Source organism: Nicotiana tomentosiformis, chromosome 4, assembly GCF_000390325.3.
Source record: "Nicotiana tomentosiformis chromosome 4, ASM39032v3, whole genome shotgun sequence".
In the NCBI taxonomy this organism is placed as follows: Eukaryota; Viridiplantae; Streptophyta; class Magnoliopsida; order Solanales; family Solanaceae; genus Nicotiana; species Nicotiana tomentosiformis.
This window is the reverse complement of record NC_090815.1, coordinates 136468864-136492278: the sequence shown is the minus strand read 5'-3', so window position 1 is coordinate 136492278 and position 23415 is coordinate 136468864. Positions and strand designations below refer to the sequence as shown.

At 35.5% G+C, this 23415-nt stretch overlaps 2 protein-coding genes across 2 annotated transcripts; both read left to right on the top strand.

The window, feature by feature from the left end:
• The first annotated feature begins 540 nt into the window (after positions 1 to 540).
• On the top strand, positions 541 to 2623 carry LOC104114046 (glycosyltransferase family 92 protein RCOM_0530710-like). The gene has a single exon (XM_070200306.1). The coding sequence runs from the start codon at positions 626 to 628 to the stop codon at positions 2342 to 2344; it is 1719 nt and encodes a 572-aa protein (XP_070056407.1). The 5' UTR covers positions 541 to 625; the 3' UTR covers positions 2345 to 2623.
• A 6402-nt stretch (positions 2624 to 9025) lies between these two features.
• LOC104114045 (probable serine/threonine-protein kinase PBL21) lies at positions 9026 to 12320 on the top strand. The gene is made up of 5 exons (XM_009624390.4): positions 9026 to 9386; positions 9640 to 9824; positions 9994 to 10183; positions 10639 to 11030; positions 11468 to 12320. Exons 1-5 carry the CDS (start codon positions 9287 to 9289, stop codon positions 11723 to 11725), a joined length of 1125 nt encoding a protein of 374 aa, XP_009622685.1. The 5' UTR covers positions 9026 to 9286; the 3' UTR covers positions 11726 to 12320.
• The last annotated feature ends 11095 nt before the right edge of the window (positions 12321 to 23415 follow it).

Sequence of the window (23415 nt, the reverse complement as noted above, 5' to 3'; positions counted from 1 at the left end):
CCTTACCCAAATCCACATTATATTATGTACATCCCTCCCTCACTCAAGATATGGAAAACTTATTTGGAATTCACACTAAAATCAAATTGTAATTAATTATAGTTTAGTTACATTTTTAAGGTTACAATATATAGAGTAATTAAGCTAGCATTTCAACATTGATTTAGTTGAAACTTGGAAAAAAAGAGTTTTTGAAGTTGCGGTAATAATAGTGTTTGAAAATGTTTTTTACTTGAAAAAATATTGAAGTTTTGTAAGCGGAAGAAAAAATTTCAAACGGTTCCAAACCAGCTTTTGGAACTTAAAATTTTTTTCAATATTTTTTTTAAAAACTTATCAAATTTCATGAAATAGCCAAAATCTATATCCAAGCTAAGTAACCAATGGTTAAGTGAGATAGATTAGGTGATATATTAAATTACAGACCAAGAAAGAAGAAAAAAAAGAGACCTCAATAAATACCATTCTGCAACTCCTAGAACTTTGAATTCAAAAGAGATTACTAACCTAAAAAAGAATGTTGGTAACTTAATCAAAGTTTTTCCACCATTATTAATGTATTTAATGCTTTACTATATATTCTTCAATTATAAAATCCCACCATCATCTTCATCATTTACAAACTATGGCCCGAAAAGTAATTCGCTTCACCTTCCTTTACATTTTTACTTGCTTCGTCTTCTTCGCAACTCTCTATCACCATTTCCTTCGCCATGATTTCTCTGCATATCACAACGATATTATCAATCCTCACAACACTACTATCAAATCCACCATACCCAATTTTCTTTTTCATGAAAATTTTTCTTCCCCTAATACCCCTTCTCGAAAATTCCCTATAATTCCCTCTGTCTCCATTCTCATGCCGGACTGGGAGGTCTACGTCATCGTTTCACCTGATTTCTCCCCTCTACAAACCCATTATAATAATTCTAGTTTTCTCTGTGTTTTTGATACCGGTGAAGAATCTCCGGCGGTTCGCGCTGGTGAACTTCCATTTCCGGTCAGGTCCATTTTAAACTGCAAACTTCCTAGCCGGGCTCGTCGGAGACTGCCGTTTACGCAACCCATTTTGACGAGGTCTTCTGCTAATGCTTCTTACCGGAATTCACCTTCGCCGGAGCTGTTACGGTGGACTTTTCTCGTTTACGATTCTTTCACAACCGATAACGACGTCGTTTTATTCGTCAAAGGTTTAAACAATCGTCAAGGCATTAACAGAGATCCCACGGAATTCACCTGTATTTTCGGCGACGCCGTTAAAACCGCCGTGACGAGTTCAGTACAAGAGGTTTTCCGTTGCAAACGGCCGGATTTCGCCGTTAATAAGTCAATCAAAGTTTCAATTGAAATTGTAGGACCCACTCCTCTTGTGGTCCCTACAGTAGCCTATTATTCGCCACAACGGAAACTTGCTAGCCCTGAAAAAGCTAAGCTCTGTTTTTGCACAATGGTGTATAACGTGGCTAAATTCTTAAGAGAATGGGTTTTGTATCATTCTAAAATTGGAGTTGAAAAATTTATACTATACGATAATGGAAGTGATGATAATTTAGCTACAGTTGTTGAAGAGCTAGTTCAAGAAGGCTATAATGTGCAAACTTACTTTTGGCTATGGCCAAAAACGCAAGAAGCTGGTTTTTCCCATAGTGCAATATTTGCTAAGGATTCATGTTCATGGATTATGTACATTGATGTAGATGAATTTGTATACTCTCCATCTTGGTCTAATTTAACTCAACCATCAAAATTACTATTACCTTCTATATTACCGTATTCCGAAGAAATATCGACTGAGAACAGCAATAACATATCCAGTGTAATCTCACAGGTAAGATTTGAAAAGAATAATGTTGCACAAATTAGCATCCCTTGTTATGAATTTGGACCGTCGAATCAAAAGGTACATCCAGCAATGGGAGTGGTACAAGGGTACAATTGTAGGAGAAAAATGGAGAATAGGCACAAGAGTATAGTATTTTTGGATGCTGTGGATTATTCTTTACTTAATGTGATTCATCATTTTCAGTTGAAGCCAGGGTACAATGTGAAGAAACTGAATGTTATTGAAATGGTGGTGAATCATTACAAGTATCAAGCTTGGCCTGAATTTAAGGCTAAATTTAGAAGAAGGGTGTCAGCTTATGTTGTGGATTGGACTAAACCATTGAACCTTGGTTCGAATGATCGGACTCCAGGTTTAGGGTATAGTCCAGTTGAGCCAAAAGTGTGGCAGAGGAAGTTCTGTGAGGTGTATGATAATGGTTTAAAAGATTTGACATGGAGATGGTTTGCAGTTGAATCCCCTGCTCCATCAGAGTACAGTTTGCCTTGGCAAAGATGAACTTTTTGGGAAATCGAAGCGTTCGGAGTCTAAAACGAACAATATTACTAGTGGATTGAGTTGTTACAATACGTCTAACTGGCTATGACATTAGAATTTAGCATGATAGAAGGTAATACAGAACATTAGCTTTTCTTTGATTCTCCTTGAGATTTTATCTGATTCTTAATTTCTTTATCTTTGTATTTTTTGTCCTTATATTAGGGTTGATTGTCTATATCACGTCTTTAGGAGTTGCAGCCCTTCATCGGGCCCTATTTGACTTGACTGAAGCATGCTTTGTGCATCGGGTTACGAATTCTTTTGGTGTAGGTTGATATATATTTGTTTGGTTAAAGTTAGTGGGATTGATAGGAAAGACTCCTTATTTCTTCTAGAGAACAAGATTAATGTTAGACTGCTACAATATATTGCCTATTGTGAAAATCATGGTGGATAGTGGAAACTCAGAAGCAAGAACTTAAATTATCTTTTTTCTATTAATGGAGTATTATTTTTTACTTGTTGGTTAGATTGTCTACGTCACACCCCTTGAAGTGCGACCCTTTCCCGGACCCTGCATAAACACGAAATGTTTTATGCACCGAATTATCCTTTTATCTTTTACTTTTGAGTGGTTGAAGTAACTAGTTTGTGCTGGTCCTATAACTAACTAACTAAGCCCTAATGATGCTACTTAATCCTTCTATTTAAGTATGGTGATTCCAATTATTGGATCTTTATTAGGAGTAGTTCATTATATCCTACTGTTAATCTGTAGGGAGGGATGACATGAAACATGGAAAGAGCTTTCTTTATTGGAATGGCTAATAGTGTTTTTGAAAAAAATATTTTTGGAGAGAAGCAATTTGTGTTTGGCTAATCATTCTGAAAAACACTTTTGAGAAATAATTTGTGTTTGGCCAAGCTTTTCAGAAAGTATTTTTAAGTATCAAATTACGAATAAAGACATGAATTGATTTACTTAATAGTTAATATTATAAATAAATAAATAATCTCAAAAATTTGTTATTACACGCAATAATTAAATCTTTTCCTTTTATTTAAGTAAAATATGAAAATAAAAATTAAAAGTACTTAATTCTTTTAATATAAGTTATATATATTAAAAATCATTCAACAAATATAAAAGCATTCACCCCTAAAGTCACTATATATTAGAAAGTTATCCTAAAAATAATAAGAAATATTTATACATTAATATCCTAAGTATTAGGTTTAACGGTTATTTTGGTATATACTATATTTTGTTAAGGGTATTTTTGGTAAGAAGAAAAGTCAAAACTGTTTCTGCTACTGCTTTTGGAAAGAATCTACTTTTTTCTGCTTCTCAGAAACTGTTTCTGCTTCTTCCCAAAAAAAGCTTGGCCAAACACCTCAAGTTAGAAAAAAAGTGTTTTTGGGGGGAAAAAAAAGTATTTTTTGCCTCTTGAGAAGCTTGGCCAAACATGCTATAATTCTACTTAATCCTACATTTAATTGAGGTAATGCTTTTCATCTGCTTCACGGCTTCATCCGGCTAATTCAAAGTAATTAGTGATAAATTCAAATTTCCATATGAAATAAATACGACGCTCGTTGTCACTGGTTCAAAATATTAAATACTACTTTCTTTTCTCCGTTATTTAGTTCTAAAATAAATGACACTTTTCTATATTTAATAATAATTCAATTTGAAATTTTCTTTTCATTCTTAATGAGATGATTTGTAGTCACACAAATTTCTATGGTTTATTTCAAATCATAAATTTCAAAAGTCTTCCTTTATTTTTTAAATTTCGTGTCCAGTCAAACACCTTTACATAAATTGAAACAGAGGGAATTGTTATTTTGAGAAACTCATGAATTATTTCAAAATATTTGGTGTGGTATTAGTTTCTTTTGCATTCGGCCACACATGCATACATAATTGAACTGATTACTAAAAACATATTTGCAAAGAAAAATTTGTATACGTATGCGATATACTCTACTTATTTGACGTAAAATCATGAGTTTGCCACCGATAGAACATGCGACATCATGAAACTCGATAAATAGAAGAAAAAAAAAAGGGAAAATCAATAGAGCAATAAATGAATAGGAATGTGTGTTAAGTCAAGTTGAAGTTGTTGTTATACGTATTAAAGAGTTAAATTAGAAACTACTTTTTTTTCATTCACTGAGTTATACAATATAGTTGACCAGAAACAGAGACAGAATTAAGATTTGTAGTTACTGGGTTCAGAATGAAATATCTATACATATTTAATGAATTTTTTAATAAAATACAACACATAAGCAAAAATGTATGGGTTTGTCTTCTATTTATGTACCATATTTCTTAATGTACCATACATCGGATTTTTAAAATGCATAATTTTAGATAACAAAAGAAAATTAGTACCGCTGATATAACAAACGGTAACTCCTAGACGCGTGATGATCAATGGAATCATATTACTCTCTGTTTTAATTTATGTGAACCTATTTCATTTTGAATCCGTACCAAAAAGAATGACACTTTCCTTATTTGGAAACAAATTACCTTTATGTAATGATTTATAGCCACACAAAATATATGTGCCTCATTTTACACCACAAGTTCAAAAGTCTTCCCTCTTTTCTTAAATTTCGTGTCCAGTCAAATGGGTTCATATAAATTGAAACGGAGGGAGTACAAGAAATATGTCAAGAAAGTTGAGGAATGGCTTTATAGCTAGGAAACCGCCACACATTACATTTTAGGAAAAATGATAATGTATAGCCGTGATAAAAATAATAGTCAAAAAATTAAAAAAAAATTGTATATATATATATATATATTATGTATGTTATATACAAAAATTATACACTTTTTCGGCTATCAGATTTAATTAGTTTTTGTCGCGGGATAAAAGAAATAATACTCCTATATTTTATTCATTTTGAATAATATAGTTTTGTGAAGGAAAGAAATGAAGAACAAGAAGTATATAATGCAATATGTGGGTACTTCAATTGCAGACAAAGTTGCAAATCCCTACTAACTTTATGCTAACTTGTAGGAATAAAAAAATACTATAGTAGCCTTTTCCTACTTAGATTAGATCACTTCACTCTCTCAAAAGTGGATACTATCCTTTGATTGCACAAAAAGTTAGTTTCCCTCAAGTCTCTACTTTTGAGGGAAATTTTACCCTCACACTTTGAACTGTTGAAGAACTAAAAGGACAGAAACAAAATAGTCATAGCCTCTTCCATTTAGTTGCGTTTGGAGACATGAAGAACTTAACCATCTCCCCATTTGCACTAAACCAAGTAAACTGAACTCTAATTTGGAGCATAAATTACATTGTGAAGATAATACATATCAGTTAATTATGATTAAGTAATAACTTACATATGAAAGACATCTTACAAAAAAGGACTACTAGCTTAGTGGGGCATTCAGACAAATGACCTTTTTGAGGCCACTATTTCAATTTTGTCTCCCATTAATCTAGTGGACTAAATTTGTCTGCATAATAAAAGATTCATCCAACTGACCAATTCTATTAAGGCAAAATAAGACAGGGTCTATCGGAATTATAGCATATTTGGCCAAACTTCTCCCTATGACAAAAGTGTTTTTTTCCTCAATTTGAAGTATTTGGCCAAACTGTTTTGAGGGAAAAAAGTATTTTTGGCTAGAAGGTGAAGGAGATTTGAATAAGCAGAATAAAGTAGCTTCTCTCCAGAAGCAGAAGTAGTTTTGACTTTTCTTCCTTCCAAAAATATCCTTTGCAAAATATTATATATACCAAAATAACCTTACTTAGTTTAAACTATTAAGTAATATAAAATGACTTTTGGGATGAACTTTCATATTTATTGAATGATTTTTTGATATATTTAAATAATCTTGAAAGAATAAAGTGCTTTTCAATTTTATTTTTATATTTTACTTAAGTAAAATAAAAAACTTAATTATTATCTTTAACAATAAATATTTGTAATTATTTATCTCCTTATATAATATTAACTATTAAGCAAATCTTTTCATGTCCTTATTTGTAATTTAATACTTAAAAATACTTTTTAAAAAGTTTGGTCAACCACAAATTATTGTTCAAAAGTATTTTTCAAATTGATTAGTCAAATACAAACTATTTTTCTCCAAAAGTACTTTTTCGAAAATCACTTTTGAAAAAAAAAAAACACTTCTCAAAATAAGCTAATTTTTCCAGCTTGGCCAAATAAGCTATTAGTTTCTCTATCTATACAAGGTAGGCGTAAGGTCTTCATACACTATCTTTCCTAAACCCTACTTATAGGATTACACTGGGTGTATTGTTGTTGTTGTTGCAAAATAAGATAGAATTTAAAGAACGGCCTCAAAAAAGGCTATATTGTCAATACTCAATACAATGTGAATGGATAGGCCTACCTGTCCTCCACCATTCAAAAATGGGCCCTTCTTATGGATATTATGCTGAAGAAGTAAGTATTTGGGCCAATTAGCCCGCTCTTTTGCTCTTATTGGTTCAAGGATCCAAACCAAAGTTGGATCTAAATGGAAGGGATCTTTACATAAATAGCCGTCCAAATTCGTTGTTTACTTTTTCTAGCTATATACATAGTTTTATACATTGATTATACATAATTATTCATACATAATACATTAATTATACATATATTATATCTCCACTGACTATTTTTAATTTAAGCGGTTGGGTGATTGACTAATTTGGTTAATTCTTCTAAATGGAAAAGGATGTGTTAGCACTTACTAGCAAATATATGGCCTCACCATATTTTGGTATCCAATGTTCTTTGATTTGATGATAAAAATTTGTTGATCGAAATGGGACACATCTTCCATTAACGGAAAGATTCGAACACAAGAGCTTTGTCTATTCTGATACTTCGTCTAATTGCGTGATTACCACATTTAACGATTTAATTGTTAAAGAAAATATATTTTATTCATTTAATTATGTTATCAACATCTACATCTATTAAAGCATTATATTTGTAACATTACATCTACCGTTCCATGCTGCATTGCTAAGACATGGCACAACCAACCTTTTCTATTTTAAATAATATAGTCTCGGCAAATGTTCTAAAATTTACTTTCTATTCCGTTATATTTTTTCAGACTCGATTTTTTTGTTAAAAGTACAATGTCATTTTGCGAATAAAAAAATTATTACTTGTCATATTTTATATTGATTGTTGATAAATACTTCGTCCAATCTTAATCCATATCTTACGCGAATTTTTAAATAAGAAAGTGGATTTTAGGTCCAACATATCACAAGATCTCTAACCAATTATTAAATGCAATATCCTAATTGAATTAACTATTAAGAATGGTCCCACCTGAAGAATTTATAACGGCGCTAATGTCCTTCAGAATTAACGGTGCTAATGCCCTGCAGAGCTATTAAGAATTAACTATTAGGGCTGAAATTCCCTGCAGAATTTGTAACGGCGCTAACGCGTTTCTCGACGGTGCTCATTTTGTTTTCTTGTAACATCGTGTTTGGATTATCTTGGGTCCGCCTTTTACTAATTTTATCGGTATTTGCTACCTCCAAACTCTATCAATTACGTATAACTTAAACATATGAAAAATAACGTCGAGGCCACCTTCACAACCTTCTCCATGTTATCCCTACATTGGAATAAGGTAAGACGGTTCGCTTGAGTTGCTCAACCGCCCGGTGCTCGTCAGGTGCTATGAAATCTCTATCATGCCCGGAGAGGAGGGGTCAAGCACGGCATAGCTAGCGGCATATGCACCGACTCAACATATGCAGCTTCGTACCTAATATTCTTATCTCGAATGAAACTTGAATCTAACACTTCATCGTTCTTTATCATTATTACGTTGACGACTATATTATATGATTGAAGGCCAAACTATATAAATATTATTATTACTAATGCCAATAACAATAACATAAGCAAGTATAATTTCATAAGTTGGAATATTCGTTACTTTTTCAATAAACAAAACATATTCATACGTAAAATCAAAAGTCCGAAACAAACCCGTTTGTCGCAACTGTTGTCGGTAACTGGGGAAAAAACGGACCAAACGAGAAGGTCAAATGAGTCATTTCATCACCTTCCCTCACCCAAACGTTTAAATGCTAGTTTGCCATTGAGAGCGACCTGCAACCATAATCAAAGAGTGTGCTTTAATGTCCACTTCCCTATCTTTTACTTTTAAAAATTTCCCCCTTTCAAATTCAATTCATATCCAAAAAGGCCCACATTAAAAAAAGATTGATTTCTTTTATAGGGTTTTTTTGGGTGGGTGGGTGGTGAAAATGGTTACCGCTAAAGCTGGCGTTGAATGAGGAGCTGGATTTTTTTTTGCTGAATTTAGGAAATTCTTGAGATTTTTATGATATTTTACTTTATTTGTTCATATAGTTCTAGAAAATGACAGATGTTTATGACCCATTTTTGGTTCAATGATCGTTTTAAGCTTGGTTTAATTTTGGCAAATTATTATAATTAATAAAAATCTGGGATCTTTTTTTGGTATTTTGGACTTACCTTTTACTTCTTTTGTTCATATGGGTATAGAAGATACTACCAAATATTTAGGACCCATTTTTGGTTCAATGTAATTGTTAATAATATTTTTGTCCCATTTTTCTTACTTTATTTATATTTGTTTGGTTGTCTTTATTGTATTTGCAGATCTATGAATGTGAAAGCTTCAATCTTTGTCTAATTATTTTCATTTTTTTTTTCTTCGTAGTGTTAGGTTTCGACTTTTCTAGACAAGAGGGAATTAACCCTCTTTGTTCCTCTCTCTTCTGAGCTCCAAAATCTTCTCTTTTTTCCTTTTTGCCCCTTTTTTCAATTACATTTTGTGTTTTTCTTTTAACTGTTCTGTTCATTCTAGCTGAAATTTGAGGTGAGGTTTTGTTGCTTTGAAAAAATCTGCATTTGTTTGTGAGATAATTTGCCAAAAAGCCTATGAAGAAAAGAATGGTTTGCTTTTCTTGCATGAGCCTTAATCGTAAAGATGTCAGAGATTATGATGATGACATGGCTTCAAGATCCATTAAATCTTCAGGTTTTTGCTGCTTATTTTCTTTTTTTGTTATACAATGTGGGAATTTTTGTTATAGTATTATTTCTGTATTTTGTGGCTATCACACAATGTGGTTTATATATGTTAAAAATTTGTCCTTTCTTTTATGTTTGCAGTGGATAAGGGTTATTTTCAGTTTATGTTGTTAATATTGGAGTTGCATTTGGGAGTTGTGGAATTTGATCATGTGGTTCTTTTTTAATTTTGTTGAATTGTGGGTTTTGTTGATGTTTAGGGAAAGGTAGAAAAGGAGGTTCTTTAAGAGGGAAAGGTGGGGAAAGCAACAACCAGAAGGGCAATGTGGCGCGCAGTTTCACATTCAAAGAACTTGCATTAGCAACTCAGAATTTCAGGGAAACTAATCTTATTGGCGAAGGCGGTTTTGGAAGTGTGTACAAGGGCCGTCTAGAATCAGCCTTGGCAAGTTTTCTACTTTCGCAAACACATTGGCTTTTGATCAACATAGATATAAATTTCAATACTATGTCCGTATCCTTTGGACTATCTTCTTCTATAGGAAGATGAAAATTTTATGATGGGCTGCTATTGTAACCATTTATTGTTCTTGTTGTTCTGATCTTGTGAACAGATCGTTGCGATCAAACAACTTAATCTTGACGGCCTTCAAGGAAACCAGGAGTTTATAGTGGAGGTCCTAATGTTGAGTTTACTACATCACAAAAATCTTGTCAACTTAATTGGATATTGCACTGATGGAGATCAGAGGCTCTTGGTTTATGAGTTCATGCCAATGGGTAGCCTGGAGAATCATCTTTTTGGTAATCAAATTTCTTTCCACAAGTACTATCTTTAAAAATGTTTTATTTTCTGCTTTATTTACCTGAGTTTTGTGAGCCAAGTTGTTTACTTCAAATATGTTGAATCACAAATCTTGATCCTCATGTCAAATGACATTTTAAAAAGAATGTCATATTTTCAACTGAATTCTAGTACTGCTACGGCTATATTACAAGACATTAGCTTTTGCTCTCAGAAGATGTCAATTGTGAAATTCGGATTACTTTTCCTATAGCTCCTGGATTGCTTTCATTGCTAACTGTTGTTGGAAGTGCCAAACAAGCTCATGTCGTATCTGTGTGCTTGTATTACTATGCTGTTATGAGTAATAGATGGAGTAATTGTTATATACTAGTAATTTCCTTGTAACCAAGTATTACATTATCTTGCTTAATGGTGTTGCACTCTGAACAGTATGTTACTATTGATATTGTAGATTTGGAACTGGGAAAGAAGCCACTGAGTTGGAGCACAAGACTTAAGATTGCTGCTGGTGCAGCTCATGGACTCGAGTATCTTCATTGTGAAGCAAATCCACCTGTCATTTACCGTGATTTGAAATCTTCAAACATATTGTTGGACAATGATTTCAACCCAAAACTGTCAGATTTTGGACTTGCAAAGTTGGGACCAGTTGGCGAAAACACCCATGTTTCAACGCGAGTGATGGGAACCTATGGATACTGTGCCCCTGAGTATGCAATGAGTGGAAAATTGACTCTGAAATCAGACATCTATAGCTTAGGTGTTGTGCTGTTGGAGCTAATAACAGGCCGAAAAGCTTATGATAGCTCTAGAAAGACAGGAGAACAGAACCTTGTCGTTTGGGTGAGTTTATATTATCTAATGTGCCTGCATATTGAGATCCGTGAATTAGTTTCATGTATTTGAGCTAAATAGTTGCATGTTTTATAAACCAATGTTGTTACACCTGTTCTAAAATTTACATGTTGAGCTTGTCAGTGGATTGGATCACATAAGAATAAGAAGGACACGTTAAGGGTTATATTTGCTTAAAGAATTTAGCCGTCATTTCCACTGAAATGGTAGTATGTTGATTAAGCTTTAGATCTTACTAGATTAAACGTATTTCGACAATTTTTAAGATAGGTTACATCTTGTATCTCATTCTTTTCGAGCTTGCACCCACTCCTCCCCTTGAAAAAGCTTTTATCATGTATACTGGAAGCAAATATGAATATATTTTTATCTTTAAGTGTTCCAACTAGGATAATTGATCTGAGAAATTTTTCACGTGGTTGCAGTCTCGTCCCTTCCTAAAGGACCGGAGGAAGTTTGTTCATATGGTTGACCCTTTGTTGTATGGTCAGTTCTCTGTTCGCTCTTTGCACCATGCAGTTGCAATTACTGCAATGTGTATTCAGGAACAAGCTAATTTTCGCCCCATCATCAGTGATATTGTTGTTGCACTTGACTATCTTGTCTCACAAGCAGAAAGCTCTGATTCGCAAGGAGGTGGTTCACATACTGGAAAGCAAACATATCATCAAAAGGAGAATTAAACATTAGTTCAAGAGAGCAAACTTTTGGCACAAGATCTGCTCCATGTTAAAGCTTGTTCACGTCAAATTGCTAAAGTTCATGACATCAGCCGCTGACAACGTGTGGAGGTGCACCTTTGATTGGATGTCATATTAGAGTAGAGGAGGAAACAGGAAAAGATGACAGTCAATCCTTTTGGCTTTTGAGGAGTATGAGGTAAGAAGATATCTCGCACGCATTGCACTTCGACTGATTATGATGAAATGTAAAGAAGATGATGCACAGAATGTTAACAAAGTACTGTTGTTAGGGTTTGTTAAGAGTGAGCGAAGGTTAATATATTTCTGACCATTGTAGTGTAGTAATTGTTGGATTTGCTATAGGTAGGTTAATCTACATAATCTAGAGACATTCTTTTATGCTTCTCTGGTCTTTTCTTTTTCTCTTGTTTGGTTGGTGTGGGTTGAGGAAGGTTTCATTTCTTCAAATCTTTGTTTATGTATAAGCACTATAAAGTTTCGTCGCGCAAATATATACGTGATAATGCCTTTTAGGATGGCATATCAATATGTAATATTTATGTCTTGGAATACAGTTTCACTTGCAGACTGGAAATTGTAAAGACTAATTTTATCCTGTTGACATGATCTCTTTAGAGCAAGCATATACTAAGTCATTGAGTGGTCAGGAAACAGTATAAACAAAAGAACATTTTGGTGTTTCAGATGATGTTTCCTTTGAGTCAATTAGACTCAAATTGAGTTGCAAGAAAAATGCAGACTGCTCTTTCTCTTGTATTTTTGCTGCAACCTTTGTCAAGAATGAGTCATTGTTTCCCATTATTTATGATGTTCTTCACACAAAAAACACATGTGTATATATAGTCAGGGCTACTTGTCTGGGTTGAGATCGTATATATTATTTTCCTTATAATTACTCAATAATGTCACCTCATTTCAAGAAAAGGATCTATTTCTCCCTCTTCTTAGCGTGCACAATTTGCTTAACATGCCAAATCCAACTGTTTGCAATAAATTTTCAACATACGAAAAATAAACCATCACAAAAGAATAAAGTGATTTTATTGATAAACATTGCGGGTTACAACTCTGTTTATCCCTTGATTCTTTGGCTGGATTAGCGTATTCTCGAATGTAGGATGATACGGACCTCTCTGAATTATTTGATCTCCATGAAAGTCGATCATTGTATGGATATTCTTCTTGAAGTATTTGATTATCAAGAACAACATCTATTGATCACGACATTATTTTATGCATTGATCCCTTTGTGAATATTCCGAGAATTTATAGGATTTTTGAAACGCCTCTTCAAGAGAATATGTATCCCTTTATATAGGTGTGCGTTAAGGTTTAAGGTAGAGTAACCTCCAAGAAACCCTGATAGACTCATAGGATTTCACAAGTCTTGTAGTATCTTGAATTTATGATTTATCTTGATCCTTTAAAATTTTGATGTCTACACCAACTTAAGCACATCTTTCTTAGTTTCATGTTGGACTAATGATAATGAACTAAAATTAACTATAACGGAGTTTGGTTAAAGATGATTCTAGGCGAGTTTTGAAGTGAGTTAAAAAGAATAAAGTATAAGGAATGAGATAATTCTTTCTTAAAATTATATTAGTTTTTCTCTGATTTATCGGGCTAGTCAGCTAGCATCGATTTGGTGAAGAATATTATCTAGTTGATAGGGACTTTAGATCTGGAAAAAGCGTTTGAAAAAGCTGGATTTTTGGTCGAATTAATGATAAAGATTAAGTTTAGGTTTAAGTTTAATTAATCCAGCTGTGTCCAAATTTAAAAAGTGATACATCTCATTTAGTCCATAGTTTTACAGAGTCAACCTATTCACATTTCTCTTCTCCTCAGAAGTTTCCATTGCAGACTTTTTTCCATCTTTTTCTACTTGATTAATATTTGTTTTCTCAAAAATCTATCTTTGTTTGAGCAGTTCAATTTCCATTAGTTGAATTAAATAGTTATTATTGTTCTCTTTATGGTTATAAAGTGTTCCACGTTTTGTTTTTAGTATATAATAGTACTTGTTTTAGTATAAACTATAAAGCTACCTATGTTGTCTGATTTAATTTGCATTCCTTTTACCATAAGTCAAAATATTGGAAAAATAACCCTTTCTTGAGACATGTCTGTCTGAGAAGAAGAATTATAAAAACCACAAAATAGAAAAAACAAACTTTATTAAACTAATGCTTTTTAACTCTTTTGTTTTCATTCCATCTCCTTGTTTTTTGTTGAATAATATGAGAACCATCAAATGATTGCGTCATTGATTACATTATACAAAGTTCGAGACTTTGAAATTTGCAATTTTAGCCCCAAAAAATGTTCAATTTGTTTCTTAACGTTGACAACTTCTTCCTTTCTCTCGTGCAGTTGTGAAAAAGTCTTGTTAGAATATTTTAGCTTTTCTTTGTATGTTTAGGATTTGGAATGGAAGTCTATGTACCCTCTTTTTAAATCGAAATACTTGTTTTGTTGAAAAGTAATTCAATTCTTTTCTAAAAGGAAATGCCAAAAAACATGGATAGAATAGATTAAATTTTTTTTTATAGGTCAACTCTTTGTTTTTAGTCATTATGATTTCCAAATTAGCTAAGACAATTTAAGGGTTATTCAAGTTATAAATTGCTATGATTTGGTAAGCATTTTAAACATGATAGAATAAACCTTAATTTGTAAATTACTACTTTCGATCCATTTTAAATGACTCTTTAGCTAAAGAAACTTGGTTCGAAATTTGTGTCACTTTAGGACTCCATGTATGCATTAATTGTTATTTCCCAAATCTACTTTTGCTCAAATAAATGATTTATACAATCTTCTAAAAAATCTCTCAAGAATTATTAGGAGAGACGGATGATAATTTATTCATATAACTCTTATGATTAGTGTTATTTAATGATTTTACTAACGAGTATAACATAAAACACCTTTAAGATGGACATGAGGTAGTTGGTCAAAAGCTCGATTCTATTTATTAACCAAAACTAAAGCCTAAAGGGTACTTTTTTCATGAGTTAGTCGTGTAAGCTCTATATGTTAATTACAATAACAACAATCCAGTAAAATCTTACAAGTGAGGTCTGTGAAGGGTATTGTGTACGCAAACCTTACTCCTACTCCGAGGGAGTAGAGAGGTTATTTCCGATAGACCATCAGCTCAAGAAGACGGAAAGAGACAATATATCAGTACCATCAACAAAAATTATAAAATAATAACAGCATCATAAGAATTAACTAGAAAAACTCTAAATGTTAATTGACTATCCAAATACATACATATTTCAGTGTATGTATACATATAAAGTGGTCATCTTTACATTTAACAAATATCTTGTACCCCATATTTTGGGTAAGTGACAACAAATTCTGCCATAAATGTGAATAGTTAGAAGAGTAGACTTTGTGGTGTGACACTGACTTGGTCCAGAGTAGAGTACCCATTGAAAATGAAAACTAATTTAAGTCCCAATAGACTCAGTCTAATTAAATAACCAACTTCTCCTCTTTATACTCTCTTTCATTGACCATATATATTATTGCTTGGTTTACAGTTACACTATGAAAACATTAAGATATTGATGGTGTTGACCTTATATTTCTCCATTCAAGAACATATTCGCATTTTGGAAAAAGAAACATGCATTAATCCTTGAAAGAGCAAAACAAAAGAGTCAAATAGTACAATATTTTACTAAGAATTCCAAGAAAAGAAGATAATGATTGATCTATTCAAGGGCTTGAAATTTGAGAATAATGTAGCTAGCTAGCTGGGAACAAGCATTATAAAATTATGTACCAGAAAAACAAGCAGTACAAAATTAACTAAAAATGCAGCTTCATTCTTTTTTACAGTATATATATCAAGTTATTTATATATTAATTACATGTAACCGTTCATGAAAAGCAAAACAATAATTTCAAAAATAAGTTAAGTTACCTATTGAACATGTTAAAATTTGATGACAATGTATATAAGTAAATCTTAAATGTAGGTATTTATGAGATGAAGATTGATGAAGCTTTTCCTCTCTCTACATTTTCTCCCTTAAATGTTACTTCCTCTTTTCAATTTAAGTGTCCTATTTTTCTTTTAGTTCATTTAAAAAAGGACGTTACTTTCTAATATTTGAAAATTCTTTAATTTTAATATTCATATTTTATCTTTAATGACACTCCCTTGTAGGAATAACATGATCTTGTTAATACCACAAGATTCAAAATATAATTTGGTATATTATACACATCTTTAATTTAACATCACAAGATTCAAAAATCTTTCATATATTTTTGAACTCAATGTCAAATCAAACTATACACTATATACGGTCGAAATAGATTTCGACCTTCGTACGATTGATCGGGGTCGAAACATAATGGATCGAAGAAAGTCTTTACAATATTGAGATAGGATCTGAAGAAGACACGAACGAGCTTCGATTTTCGGGGACAGATCAAGCACCGAGTTCGAAGTCGTTATCGACCTCGGGTCCAAGTCAAACTGTGTTGAGATGTTATGGAATCGAGCTTGAGGGTCAAAAGCCAACCGAGCCCGAAGTCATTACCAGATCCCGAGTCAGCATCGAGCTCAAGTCCGCATCGAGCTCTAAAAACAATACCGACCAACACCGAGTACGATCAACCTCGAGCTTACAGACAAGAGTCATTGCAATCACACTAAAGGAGGGAATCCCGACGAGAATTAGCAAAAAACTGATTTATCATGGGTTTTCCACTATGTATTTTTAATTACATCTAAAGTAGGATCATCCACTATAAACAGGATGGCTATATTTTTTGTAAAGGAGAGGCTAGACTTATATTGTAACAAAAAACATCATACACTCCTATATGGAAGCGTTATTCTTTTAAGCTTCATACATTAATTCATATTGCTTAATCCTAAAAATTATCTTATTTCCAACCTTGTTTATTTGACATTCTTTGTAATCTGCATTTGATATTTCTATTTATCCTTACGATTTGTATTAAGCTACGCTACGTATCTTTAGAACTACGTACAAATTCAACTCTATATATTTTTCGGGTAAACAGTTTGGCGCCCACCGTGGGGCTAAGGATAATGGTGGTTATTTGATACGAATCTGCAAACACACGTCGTTTTATGCCTATCTTTTGAAAGTGTCTTTTGGCTTCGGACTAGCAATGACAAACCCTTAATTAATGGCTTTACCTATCGAAAACGAAGCTGGCTTTCAAGACGAAACTAGCAACTTGACACCTAGGGCCGGAAGGCCGCTTGTCGATGCCGTGGAGCTCGAGTTGGAACACCTGAAGCTCGGGTCGGAGTACCACTAGACGCCACTTCACATGTGGCCCTTGAGGCGAACCAAAGTTCTGAACCTGAAAATAGCGTTCATGGCGGTACTCGATCTGCGGCTCGAGACACCCATAGCGTTGAGGAAAACGGAGTCAGCTTGCGTATGATTTTTGAAATGCTGCAAGCCCAACAGGTAGCGATAGCTCAGTTGCAGAGCCAAACCCAGACACCAAGCAAGCCAGACCCCAATCCATCTGGGAAATTGCCCACAGAACAGAGCCAGCCATAGTAAGGTCAAATGAGCAAGAATCGGGGACTACTCCCGAAATTTTTAAGATAATCGAGGAGCTCACGAAGCGGATCGAAGCAAACAATAAAAAAATAGAAATATATAATTGCAGGGTCGATCAGATCTCAGGATCACCACCAAGGATAAAAGGGTTGGATTCCAAAAAATTCGTGCAAAAGCCTTTTCCCTTGAGTGCAGCCCTAAAGCCAATTCTGAAAAAATTATGTATGCCCGAGATTCCCAAATATAACGGAACTACCGACCCCAATGAACACGTCACATCTTACACATGTGCCATCAAGCGTAACGATTTTGAAGATGACGAAATCGAATCTGTGTTGTTGAAATAATTCGGAGAGACCCTCTCGAAGGGAGCAATGATTTGGTATCACAATCTGCCACCAAATTCCATCGACTCATTTGCCATGCTGGCAGATTCTTTCATAAAGGCACACGCCGGTGCCATAAAAGTCGCAACAAGGAAATCAGACCTTTTTAAAGTTAAACAAAGGGATAATGAAGTTTTAAAGGAATTCGTGTCCCGATTTCAAATTGAACGCATGGAGTTGCCACCGGTCACAGACGACTGGGCCGTTCAATCTTTCACCCAAGGTTGAACGAGCGAAGTTCGATAGCATCACGTCGGCTGAAATAAAATTTGATCGAATATTCACCTGTAACTTGGGCGGATGTGCACAATCGATATCAGTCAAAAATCAGGGTCGAAGACGACCAATTAGGAGCTCCTTCCGGATCGGTATAGCCAAACATGTCGATTATTAAAAACCAGAGAGAAATCGACAGAGAGTCAAGGTTGAACAGAGACCGATATCAACCATATGCCACAAATCAAAGGAATAATGATTCGTGACATAATTCTACCCGGAACAATCGAAGGAGTGATCAAGGACAGAATTCTCGGGGACTTATGAGCAAAAGCGGTTTCGACAAATATGCTGATCCTATAAAGGTACCTCGATTATCGGAATATAACTTTAACATTGATGCATCGGGCATTGTATCGGCAATCGAAAGGATTAAGGATACCAGGTGGCCCAGACCCATGCAAATCGATTCCTCCCAAAGAAACCCAAATTCAATGTGCAAATATCATGGCACACATGGCCACAAGACCGAGGATTGCAGACAACTAAGGGAGGATGTAGCTCGTTTTTCAATGAGGGCCACCTTCGAGAGTTCCTTAGTGATCGAGCCAAGCACCATTTCAGAGAAATAGACGCGAACAGAAAAATGAACAAGAGGAACCTCAACAAATCATTCATATGATCATCGGTGGGGTCGACACTCCACAGGAACCCATACTCAAACGCTCAAAAATACCGATCACTAGAGAAAAACGAACCCGAGATTACGTGACCGAAGATACTTTATCGTTCAACAACAAAAAAGCTAAAGGCATCTCTCAGCCCCATAACGACACTCTGGTAATTTCTATCTTATTAGATAAAGTTCAAGTTAAGCGTATTTTAGTGGATCTAGGTAGCTCTGCGAATATCATCCGAGCAAGGGTCGTGGAGCAACTCGGTCTGCAAAATAAAGTCGTGCTCATAGCTCGGGTCTTAAACGGCTTCAACATGGCCAATGAAACAACTAAAGGGGAGATTATTCTACCGGTAAACATGGTCGGGACCATCCAAAATACCAAGTTCCACGTAATCGAGGGTGACATGAGGTACAATTCCTTACTCAAAAGGCCTTGGATCCACAATATGAGGACAGTACCTTCGACTCTCCACCAAGTAATAAAATTCCTGACAACATATGGTGTAAAAACAGTGTACGGGGAGCAGCATGCTGCGAGGGAAATATTTCCGGTCGATGAGGTAACGTCGATGTCAACACTATCAACCTCGTAAAGGTCAAGCATTAAAGGTAAACGAGAAGTTAAATAACAATCACAACCGCTAGCTTTGACCGAATCAGGGAAGCATGAAGTAGAAGAATAAGAGGATTTTCTGATCCCTCGAACTTTTATCATCCCCGAAGATTCTGACGCCACCAAATCGAAGGTCGAAGAACTGGAACAGGTTATATTTTTTAGGCATCTTCCCGAAAGAAAGGTATACCTGGGAATGGGATTGACCCCCGAACTCAGGAAAAAACTTATTCAATTTCTTATTGATAACATGGATTATTTTGCTTGATCCTATTTAGACATGACAGGGATCCCACCGTCGATAGCAATGCACCGACTGAGCCTGAACCCTAGGTTCAAGCCGGTGAAGCAAAAGAGAAGACCCCAGTTTGAGGTAAAGCACGCATTCATAAAGGACGAGGTAACTAAACTTCTCAAAATTGGGTCCGTTCAGGAGGTAAAATATCACGAATGGTTAGATAATGTAGTTGTAGTCCCTAAAGAAGGGAACAAACTTAGAATGTGTATATATTATAAAGATTTAAACAAGGCATGACCCAAAGATTCTTTTCCGTTGTCCAACATCGATCGCATGATCGATGCCACGGCCGACCACGAGGTTCTTACTTTTCTTGATGCCTTTTTCGGGTATAATCAAATCCAAATGAACCCGGAAGACCAGGAAAAGACTTCATTTGTCACAAAGTATGGAACATATTGTTATAATGTGATGCCCATCGGGCTAAAAAATGTAGGAGCTACTTACTAACGCCTAGTAAATAAAATGTTTGAGGAACAAATAGGTAAGTCAATGGAAGTTTATATTGATGACATGCTGGTTAAGTCCCTGCGCGCAGAGGACCATTTGGCTCATTTGCAGGAAACATTCTAGATTTTGAGGAAATACAACATGAAGCTCAACCTCGAGAAATGTGCTTTCGGGGTCGGTTCAGGTAAGTTCCTCGGCTTCATGGTATCAAATCGGGGGATCGAGATCAACCCCGATAAAATCAAAGCCATCAAAGATATCGCCATCATGGACAGTGTAAAAGCCGTGCAGAGGCTAACGAGATGAATTGTTACCTTAGGCCGATTCATTTCAAAGTCGTCACATCGAAGTCACAAATTTTACTCTCTACTAAAAAAGAAGAACGATTTCGCCTCGACCCCGGAATGCCAACAGGCATTAGAAGAATTAAAGCAATACTTGTCAAGCCTACCACTGCTTCACATACCAAAGACAGATGAGAAACTTTACTTATACTTGGCGGTATCGGAAATCGCGGTAAGTGGCGTATTAATACGGGAAGAACAAGGTACACAATTTTCCTATTTATTATGTAAGTCGAACCTTAGGGGAAGAAGAAACTAGATATCCACACTTATAGAAATTGGCGCTTACACTGATAAGTGCCTCTAGAAAGTTGAGACCATACTTTTAATGTCACCCCATATGCGTGTTAACCACCTACCCACTTCGTAATATTTTTCACAATGCCCGAACTATCGGGCCGATTGGCCAAATGGGTTGTCGAACTCAGTGGGTACGATATCGAATATCAACCCTGTACAACCATCAAGTCTCAAATTTTGGCGGACTTCATGGCCGATTTCACGCAAACCCTCGTACCCGAAGTGGAAAAAGAACTCTCGATAAAATCGGGTGCATTATCACAGGCTTGGATCCTCTTCACAGATGGTGCTTCAAATGTGAAGGGGTCCAGGCTTGGCATCGTTTTGAAAACCCCCACGGTGGCATTATTAGGCAATCTATCAAAACTTCTAGGTTGACTAACAATGAGGCCGAGTAAAAGGCCATGATTTCAGGTCACGAACTAGCTAAAAGCTTGGGGGCAGAAATCATTGAAGCCAAATGTGACTATTTACTAGTAGTGAACCAAGTAAACAAAACCTTTGAAGTTCGAGAAGATAGGATGCAAAGGTACTTGGACAAATTATAGGTAACTTTGCACCGTTTCAAGGAATGGACTTTACAACATGTGCCTCGAGAACAAAACAGTGAGGTCGACGCACTCACAAGTTTGGGGTCATCGGTCGAGGAAGATGAGATCGACTCGGGGACTGTCGTTCAACTCTCGAGATTTGTAATCGAGGAAGGTCATGCCGAGATAAACTCTACAAGCTTAACCTGGGATTGGAGGAATAAGTATATTGAATACTTGAAGAACGAAAAGCTCCCATCGGACCCTAAATATTCGAGGGCCCTACGAACCAAAGCTGCCCGATTCACATTGACTACAGATGGAACATTATACCGAAGGACATTCTATGGACCATTGGCAGTATGCTTAGGTCCAGGAGACACCAACTACATCCTACGTGAGATTCACGAGGGTACTTGTGGAAATCACTCTGATGTCGATTCATTAGTCCGAAAAATAATCAGAGCGAGGTATTATTGGATCAATATGGGAAAAGATGCAAAGGAGTTTGTTCAAAAATGTGACAAATATCAAAGGTTTGCACCAATGATCCATCAGCCCGGAGATCAGCTTCACTGAGTCTTATCCACATGGCCATTCATGAAATGGGGAATGGATATCGTCGGCCCTCTGCCATCGGCCCCAGGTAAAGCTAAGTTCATTTTATTTATGACTGACTATTTCTCTAAATGGGCTGAAGCTCAGGTGTTCGTAAAAGTAAGAGAAAAAGAGGTTATAAACTTTATCTGGGATCATATCGTATGTCGATTCGGGATACCCGCTGAAATAGTGTGTGACAATGGGAAACCGTTTATCGGAAGCAAAGTGACGAAATTCCTCGAAGACCACAAAATAAAAAGGATATTATCATCACCGTATCACCCTAGTGGGAACGGACAGGCTGAATCAACGAACAAAACTATCATTCAAAACCTAAAGAAAAGGTTGAACGATGCTAAGGGAAAATGGAGAGAAATTCTACCCGAAGTTTTTTGGGAAAAATCGAACAACATCAAAATCTAGTACGGGGGAAACCCCGTTCTCCTTAGTATATGGCTCTGAACCCTTGATCCCAGTCGAAATCGAGAAACCCATTGCCAGGTTTCGATATACAACAGAGGAGTCAAATCACGAGGCTATGAATGCTTGCCTCGAATTATTGGATGAAAAACGAGAAGCTGCTCTCGTCCAATTAGCCGCCCAAAAACAGCGGATCGAAAGGTACTATAATCGAAGAACCAATCTTCGCCATTTTAAAATCGGGGACTTAGTGCTAAGGAAAGTCACCCTCAACACCCGAAATCCAAATGAAGTAAAACTGGGTCCAAACTAGGAAGGACCATATCTGGTTCTCAAAAACGTCGGTAAAGGATCCTACAAGCTCGGTATTATAAACGGCAAACAACTACCAAGCAATTGGAACGTGTCGCACCTAAAACGATATTATTGTTAAGGTACGACCCTCTCATATTCATTTATATTTCGAAACTAACCCTTGCAGGAGTCCGATCAGGAACAAGGATGGATCATTCAACACGAAGCCATAGGTCTGAAAGCACGCGTTACACTTTTTTTCCCTTAGACCGATTTTATCCCAAATGGATTTTTTGGCAAGGTTTTTAATGAGGCAACCATTGATCGTGCTAACTTAGAGAAATCCAATAGTATCCAAGGCCTCTTTACAATTAACCTCAAATACTGGCGGGGCATTAGCCGGAAATATATCAATTGTTCGTACAGGAAAGTTACTTCATTACAATAAGGTTCCGATAGAAAAAATATTGTAAGAGCCAAATGGTCAAAACGAACCATGCTCACCTAGGCTGCTTGATCTCTGGTTCACAGCATAATCGCATGTATAGTGACATAAAAAGAAACTTCTTTGCCCACATCTCGTGTCTTACAACCCATCCTCAATTTCATGATCTACTACGCAAACAGGTTCAAGGACCAACCCTTACCCCATAAAATCGGGGACTGCCAGTCGACTTTTAAGCCTACGGGCTACCTTACTTCGAGTTCAAGATCACTCACTCGACTAATAAGCCTACGAGCTACATTACTTCAAGTTCGAGATCACTCACTCGACTATTAAGCCTACGGACTGCATTACTTCGAGTTCGAGATCACTCACTCAACTATTAAGCCTATGGGCTACATTACTTCGAGTTCAAAATCACTCACTCGACTATTAAGCCTACGGGCTATATTACTTTGAGTTCGAAATCACTCACTCAACTATTAAGCCTACGGGATACATTACTTTGAGTTCGAAAT

Excerpts from the sequence above, each read along its gene's own strand:
- LOC104114045 (XM_009624390.4), top strand. The coding sequence starts at position 9,287 with ATGAAGAAAAGAATGGTTTGCTTTTCTTGCATGAGCCTTAATCGTAAA. Across the intron at positions 9,387-9,639 it reads AAGATCCATTAAATCTTCAG|GGAAAGGTAGAAAAGGAGGT; the intron begins GTTTTTGCTGCT and ends GTTGATGTTTAG. Across the intron at positions 9,825-9,993 it reads GCCGTCTAGAATCAGCCTTG|ATCGTTGCGATCAAACAACT; the intron begins GCAAGTTTTCTA and ends TCTTGTGAACAG.
- LOC104114046 (XM_070200306.1), top strand. The coding sequence starts at position 626 with ATGGCCCGAAAAGTAATTCGCTTCACCTTCCTTTACATTTTTACTTGC.